Source organism: Danio aesculapii, chromosome 14, assembly GCF_903798145.1.
Source record: "Danio aesculapii chromosome 14, fDanAes4.1, whole genome shotgun sequence".
NCBI classification, from domain to species: Eukaryota; Metazoa; Chordata; class Actinopteri; order Cypriniformes; family Danionidae; genus Danio; species Danio aesculapii.
Genome location: NC_079448.1, coordinates 51,237,626 through 51,246,450, shown reverse-complemented (window position 1 = coordinate 51,246,450; position 8,825 = coordinate 51,237,626). Strand labels below are relative to the sequence as shown.

General features: G+C 30.1%; 1 protein-coding gene across 2 annotated transcripts in view; it reads right to left on the bottom strand.

Annotated features, from left to right (window-relative positions):
* Positions 1–2,672: 2,672 nt before the first annotated feature.
* The window catches only part of zdhhc5b (zinc finger DHHC-type palmitoyltransferase 5b), a 40,234-nt gene continuing 34,081 nt past the window's right edge, over positions 2,673–8,825 (bottom strand). Inside the window, exon 12 of one of the 2 annotated variants that reach the window (XM_056471792.1) lies at positions 2,673–6,127. In XM_056471792.1, coding sequence (XP_056327767.1) covers positions 6,016–6,127 — 112 coding nt within the window. In that variant the 3' untranslated portion in view covers positions 2,673–6,015. The remainder of the gene's footprint in view (positions 6,128–8,825) is intronic. The other variant, XM_056471793.1, reaches the window with a different exon arrangement.

The window sequence follows — 8,825 nt, the reverse complement described above, 5'->3', positions numbered from 1 at the left end:
TTATATTCAACACGCACATTCAATTATTTTACTAAACTAACCCACTATATAATAATCTATATAATAATAAATATAATGCATTGTATATATTATACTCATTTCCTTTTCGACTTAGTCGTTTTATTAATCTTTGTCCTTTTATTAATCAAGGGTTGGCACAGCGGAATGAACCGCAAACTTATCCAGCACGTTTACGCAGCAGATGCCCTTCAGCTGCAACCCAACACTGGGAAAGTTCAGGGTGGGCCATTTATATGGATACCCCTTAATAAAATTGGAATGGTTGCTGATAGTAATGTCCTGTTTGTGGACACTATTAAAATATAATATAATATAATATAATATAATATAATATAATATAATATAATATAATATAATATAATATAATATAATATAATATAATATAATATAATAAAATAAAATAAAATAAAATAGAATATAATAAAATATAATAGAATATAATATAATATAATATAATATAATATAATATAATATAATATAATAATATAGTATAATATAATATAATATAATATAATAATATAGTATAATATAATATAACAAAATAGTATAATATAATATAATATAATATAATAATATAGTATAATATAATATAACAAAATAATATAATATAATATAATAAAATAATATAATAATATAATATAATATTATATAATATAATATAATATAATATAATATAATATAATATAATATAATAATATAGTATAATATAATATAATATAATATAATATAATAATATAGTATAATATAATATAATATAACAAAATAATATAATATAATATAATAAAATAATATAATAATATAATATAATATAATATAATATAATATAATATAATAATATAATATAATATAATATAATATAATAATATAGTATAATATAATATAATATAACAAAATAATATAATATAATATAATAAAATAATATAATAATATAATATAATATAATATAATATAATATAATATAACAAAATAATATAATATAATATAATATAATATAATAATATAATAATATAATATAATATAATATAATATAATATAATATAATATAATATAATATAATAATATAGTATAATATAATATAATATAATAATATAGTATAATATAATATAATATAACAAAATAATATAATATAATATAATAAAATAATATAATATAATAATATAATATAACATAATATAATATAATAATATAATAAAATCTAATATAATATAATATAATAATATAATATAATAAAATATAATAAAATATAATATAATAAAATAAAATATAATAAAATAATATAATAAAATATAATATAATATAATATAATAAAATATAATAAAATATAATATAATAAAATATAATATAATATAATATAATAAAATAAAATATAATAAAATAATATAATAAAATCTAATATAATATAATATAATAATATAACATAATAAAATATAATAAAATATAATATAATAAAATAAAATATAATAAAATAATATAATAAAATCTAATATAATATAATATAATAAAATCTAATAAAATATAATATAATATGATATAATATATAATATAATAAAATATAATATAACATAATATAATAAAATATAATATAATATAATATAATATAATATAATATAATATAACAAAATAATATAATATAATATAATATAAAATAATAATATAATATAACAAAATAATATAATAAAATCTAATATAATATAATATAATAAAATAATATAATATAATATAAAATAATATAATATAATATAATATAATAAAATATAATATAATATAATATAATATAATATAAAATAATATAATATAATATAATAAAATATAATATAATATAATATAATATAATATAATATAACAAAATAATATAATATAATATAATATAAAATAATAATATAATATAACAAAATAATATAATAAAATCTAATATAATAAAATATAAAAAAATAATATAATATAATATAAAATAATATAATATAATATAATATAATATAATATAATATAATATAATAAAATAATATAATATAATATAATATAATATAATATAATATAATATAATATAATATAATATAATATAATATAATATAACAAAATAATATAATAAAATCTAATATAATATAATATAATAAAATCTAATATAATCTAATATAATATAATATAAAATAATATACTATAATATAATATAATATAATATAATATAAAATAATATAATATAATATAATATAATATAATATAATATAATAAAATATAATATAATATAATATAATATAATATAATATAATATAATATAATATAATATAATAAAATAATATAATATAAAATAATATAATATAAAATAATATAATATAATATAACATAATATAATAATATAATAAAATATAATATAATATAATATAATATAATATAATAATATAATATAATATAATGTAATATAATAAAATATAATATAATAAAATAAAATATAATAAAATAATATAATAAAATATAATATAATCTAATATAATATAATATAATTTAATAATATAATATAATATAATATAATATAATATAATATAAATAATTTTCAAACTAATATAAAATAATATAACATTTCTGTATGCGATATTCTCCCCCTCAAGTGCTGATAATATTGTTGATAACCTGGTAAAGAACAATGTGAAAAGCCCTCATTAGAACACAGAGACTGTACTCTGGCTGTTTATTTTAATCAACATAATTAAAATAACATTTAAAGAACAGAATTTCAAAATCAAAGTCCCCATCTATACGATGGTGCATCCAGCATATACTTGCACTGGCCTCCTCTGGCTTCATAAATAAACTCTCATGTGATTGGCTGACCGTGTGTCAAGAGAATCCCCCTGATTGGTGGACAGACACGGCGACATAATTTGCATATGACGTGTTCCCCATTGAACATAAATGACCTTTCAGCATGTTGTGCTCTAGTAACTCGTGTTATTAAAGATACATTCAGTCCTATTAGCCGAGTGTGCTTTCTGTGGTCTCTTTGGCTGAGGATTTCACCTGGCTGATGCAGCCGTCTTAATCTGACAACAAACAATCATACATCATATAACACACGCCTGCATTTTAATATCATCTTCTTTATCAAACTTAATACTTATACTATACATCTGTACCTGTATAAAACAATGAAAAAATAAGTACAAAATTAAAGGAACCGTTCACCTAAAAATATCCATTCTGTGATGAGGACACATGCGCATTTGCAATATTAGTTTAAATCCTAAATATATTGGCTTTTAAATATTATTTTACCATCTAAAACATGCTTTAATTAATGTCATTATAGAGCCTGATGCTAAGTAATTCTGTTTAGGCTTGACATTTATGATCAATATCACACTATAATTACTGCTTTATGCTTATACACTACCTGACAAAAGTCTTATTGTCGATCCCAGTTTTAAGAGCAACAAATAATAACTTGACTTCTAGTGGACCTAAGATTCTCAAGAAATCAGTCAAGTTTGGTGAAGGAAAAATCATGGTTTGGGGTTACATTCAGTATGGGGGCGTGCGAGAGATCTGCAGAGTGGATGGCAACATCAACAGCCTGAGGTATCAAGACATTTGTGCTGCCTATTACATTACAAACCACAGGAGAGGGCAAATTCTTTAGCAGGATAGCGCTCCTTCTCATACTTCAGCCTCCACATCAAAGCTCCTGAAAGCAAAGAAGGCTCCAGGATTGGCCAGCCCAGTCACCAGACATGAACAATATTGAGCATGTCTGGGGTAAGATGGAGGAGGCATTGAAGATGAATTCAAAGGATCTTGATGAACTCTGGGAGTCCTGCAAGAAGGCTTTCTTTGCCATTCCAGATGACTTTATTAATCAGTGATTTGAGTCATTGCAGAGATGTATGGATGCAGTCCTTCAAGCTCATGATGGAGTCAGACACAATATTCATTCTGTTTCCACTGCAGCATGACCACATATTCTAGGCTGGACATTATTTCTGTTCAGTGACAAGACTTTAGTCTAAGCAAAGTCAGACCTTACTGTCCTAATGAAATCATTAATAATCAAGGCCTGATTTACCAAGTTGGCTGGCTTAACTTCAGCTAAAAAATTACTAGTCCAGCATTGGCTGCCTCCACATAATTTGGACATGTACAAGTGGTTGGTACAACTTCAGGACATTATAATGTTGGAGTTATCCACAGCGCGAGTGAGCTTGGTACAAATGAGTACATTAAAGATCTGGACTTCAGCTGCTGACAAAATCTCCTTGTTTATTGCACAAAGAAATGATCAGGATCCAGAATGATTGCCTTGCTTTGTATAATTGATACGGTATTCTGTTTTTGTTTTCATGTTAACTTCTATTCATTGGATACCCCGGTTTTAAGAGACCGCAGGGGAGGGGGGTGGGGGTATTTAAATTGATATGTTTCATTATATAGTTTTTTCAGCAATTAATAAAAAAAGTATTAATTGTTTTGTTAACAATTAATAAAAATAAATAAATTTTAAAAATCCAGGCCTGATCATATTTTATTGTGGTCAAATAATAATCTAGAGGCCTTTGCCTTTCATATAAGCCACTTCTGATACCAAATGATCAACTAGAAGTCAAGTTATTATTTGCTGTTCCTAAAACTTGGATAGGCGACAAGACTTTTGTCAGGCAGTGTATTTTCACTACCTTTGTTGTGATTTGTTGTGTAGTGAGTGAACATAAAATCCATATTTATAATGTTTTGTTTTATTTAGAGCTACTGATTTAACATTAACTATAAATGAAATCAATGTTTTTGTCTTTTTTATTTCCACAACAATGCAATATCAACCCAGTGTGTCTTAATATCTGGAAAATAGAGTGAAAATTAGATTTGAGAGCTTAATAATGTAGTCAATTTGTATTTAATGACTTATATCTCAAAAGATACCTCCCAAAAGCTACTGTATGACTTAATTTATATACAGAGCTCATCATATATGAGTACACCCCATTTTAAAAATGAACATTTTATCCATTTTCAGTGATTATACGTCAGATATATTGGTGTATTTGAACAAAACAGATTTATTAATCAGATGTATTTATTAAAGTGATATTTTAGTCGTCGAACATGTTTAGAAATTGAAAGATAATAATAAATAATTTAAAATTCATGCAAAATAAACGACAAACTACATAATTTAACAGATTTTTTTGTTTCTCTTGACTTTTCCTCTTTTTTAAACTTGTATTTAATATTTTTCTCTAATGTAAAAAGTTAGGCTACTAATTTTTGGACTGTTATCGTAAGTTATTTTGTTAGATTAGCTTAGATTAGCTCCAGATTTGGCTTCAATACTGATTAATATAATGTATATGCGCAAATATAATATTATAAAGCATCCTATAGAAAGTATTCATTTAAAAGAGAGACTTGTAAGGGGTGTACTCATATATATATGGCGCACTATATTTTGTGATACTATTATCTGGAAATGAGCAGCATGAACATTTATTAAAATATCTTCTTTTGTGTTCTACCATCATACCATCAGATTTGGCTATTAAATCATAACAGAATGTGCATTTTTAGGTGAACCTTCCCCCCTTTAAGGGTTTGAAAGCGTGCTGAATATGCAAAACAGAACAGTGATTTGTGTTGCTGATTGGCTGACTGCTGAGAGGCTCATGATTTGATGTCATTCCGAACGTGACATCATCGGTTTTCATGTGGTCCCGCCTAGAAAGGCTGAATGTCCAGTGATCATTGGACAGACGTACAAATCAATGCATTGAAGTACCAAATGACTTTTAAATAACTAAGAAAAAAAGTTCTTTGTGTACCATATATTGATATTCAGAAAACAAAAGGTTGCAAGACTCGTCTTCACTGGTCCACGTGTTTGTTTGTTTGTTTGGTGTGCGTCCTCCACAGTGACTGAAGTTTGACATTGTGTTTGTTTTGCAGTCTTGTATGCTTTTTTGCATGTGTGGTTGAGCAGCTTTACATCCATCCAATCGGAGGCTCAATAACCGTTCATACTGAAATCTCATAGGTGGTTCCTCCGACACCGCTCACTTTCTTCACCCCTCCGGCGGGTTTGTGTGAGTGGGTGTTATGATTGGCCACGTTTTGTTTAATAGTCGAGCTAAATGGTGGGTGGGTAAACAAACAAAACAAAACAAAAAGACAAGTAAATATATGGTGCATGTGGAAAAGGTAATGCAAACAAAAACACTTTTGGGATGCATTGAAAGTAGGACTGCGAAATAGTATTATTATTATTATAATATCGCGTTATTGCCATAATATGGAGCTAATAATATGCCAAAATCTAAATTTGAATGGTGTTAATTTGAATTATTGACAATTGTAATTTAATAAAGCTGAATTTTTATATGCCGTTAAAATTGTTTTGAATTTCTTAGTTTGAATTTGAATTTCATAACTTGAATATTGAACATCTGAAACTTTAGACAACTGAATTTTTCAAGGCAGAGTTTCCATATTTTCAAACTTTACCTTTACCAAAGTCACATTAAAGGACTTTACAAGCTCTTTCCAGGTGCATATTTTAAACTTTTCAGATGCTATTTGTTTTGTTTTTGTTTCTTTAGTACATCATAGCATATAGTATAGTATTTTAAGGAAAATCTTAATGATATGTTAGCCCAATTCCCATTATCAACAGTAAAATGCTGCCTCTTTTAAATATCATCTATTCACATCTAAGATTGTCATGGATTGGTCAGGCTCTCACGACCCCCACTCACGAAGATCACCATCACCTGACTTCTAATGAGCACACAGCTGCATCACATTCACGAGCACCAGATAAAAGCACAGCACTCCAGTCGCTCATTGTCCGGGCTCGTCTCGACGAAAGCGGACAACTGAGCGACCACTCAGCGTAGTCATCCTCAGCTAAAACAAACGATTTACTTACCTGTTCTCTTTGTATTCCTCCTAGTCTTCCTGGTCCTCCCGAATCGTCCTGTCTTCCAGTCCTTCCAAGTCTGTGTCATCCTCTGTCAGCTGTATCTGGTGTGTGCTGTCCATCCTCGTGTATTCCTGTTACCCAGCCACGGAGGAAAAGACCCCAACATCATTCCTGATCCTCCTGGCTATCCTTCATGTGCTCCTTGTTGTCATTTAATAAACACCCTAACGTTTCCTTACCTCTGTCTCCTGTCCGCTTCATAACAGAAGCCCGGACCCATAACGACGACAACATGAGCACCCCCGATCACCTTCAAGAGCTGGTGGACCAGTTGAAGCGGATTCTACAGCCACCAGCTCCACTTTCCAACGCACCACCAGCACCGAGCACTTCCGCCTCCACAGTTTCTTCTTCGGCCCTTCCTTCCAGTCCCATGGCCCGACCAGCGCCCTACTCAGGCGGAGCGGGGGAGTGCAATGGTTTTCTGTTACAATGTTCCCTCATATTCGAAATGCAACCTTCTCTATATCCCACAGATAAGTCGAAGATCGCCTACATCGTATCTCTACTCTCTGGACCTGCACTTAAATGGGCTGAGACGATCTGGAACCAAGCCGGGCCGGTCATGAATTCCATCACTACCTTCACGGAGTATTTCAAAGAGGTGTTTGGACGTTCTGATGGGGAAGTAGCCGCTGGAGAGCAGCTGTATCATCTAAAGCAAGGTACTCTATCTACACAGGAATATGCTCTCCGGTTTCGCACTCTAGCAGCTGCAAGTGGATGGAATGAGAGATCGTTGTTGACCACGTACCGGCTCGGCTTGGAACCCACTCTCCGAATCCAGCTGGCCACATTAGATGATACTATGGGTCTGGAGAGATTCATCCAACATTCTCTCCGATGTTCCGATCGTCTCCGTTCCTATCAACAGGACACCCTCACCCCCTCGTCTGCACTCCTCCAATCGCCTGAGTCAACAGCCTCTCCAGAACCAGAACCCATGATAATAGAGTCTGGAAGACTGACATCAGCGGAACGACAGAGGAGGCTGACCCGGGGTCTGTGTCTATACTGCGGTGTCAGTGGACACACCCGTATGGAGTGTCCCCTTCGTCCCATTCGGACTTCAGTGAGTGTATTCAGTACGAATATTGAACAATGTAAACCACTTACTACCACCGTACAAATAACTACTGCCTCTATTTCTCTCCTTGTCACAGCCCTCATCGACTCCGGGTCAGCAGGGAACTTCATCTCCCAATCCCTCTGTCGTCAACTCCACCTACGTACTGAGGCGTCCTCGCATATATACCAGATACAACCGATAACCCAGTGCACTCGATCTTCGACCCGTATCCATCGACAATGCGAAGACATCCTTCTTCAAGTGGGGTTGTTACATCAAGAGAGGATTCAATTTCTGGTTCTGGAGGGTGCAAATATGGACATCATTCTAGGGCGCCCGTGGCTGGTGAAGCACGATCCCATCATCTCTTGGGGCACAGGAGAGATAAAGAAATGGGGATCTGGATGTACACCTACCTGTTTTCCAAATCTCCCTCTTCAAGGTCGGAACCCCATTTCTTTGTTTACAACATCGGTCGAGAGTCCTCCTGAGAAGCAGTCTATCCACATTCCTAAGGAGTACAGCTCCTTTCATGATGTCTTCTGCCCCAAGAGAGCTTCCCAGCTACCGCCGCATCGGCCATGGGACTGCGCGATCGACCTAGTTCCAGATGCCCAGTTGCCAAGAGGTAGGATCTACCCGCTCTCGCTTCCAGAGAATCAGGCAATGGAAGATTACATAAGGGAGGCTCTGAGTCAGGGGTACATACGTCACTCAAAATCACCAGCCGCCTCAAGCTTCTTCTTTGTGGCCAAGAAGGACGGAGGGCTGCGTCCA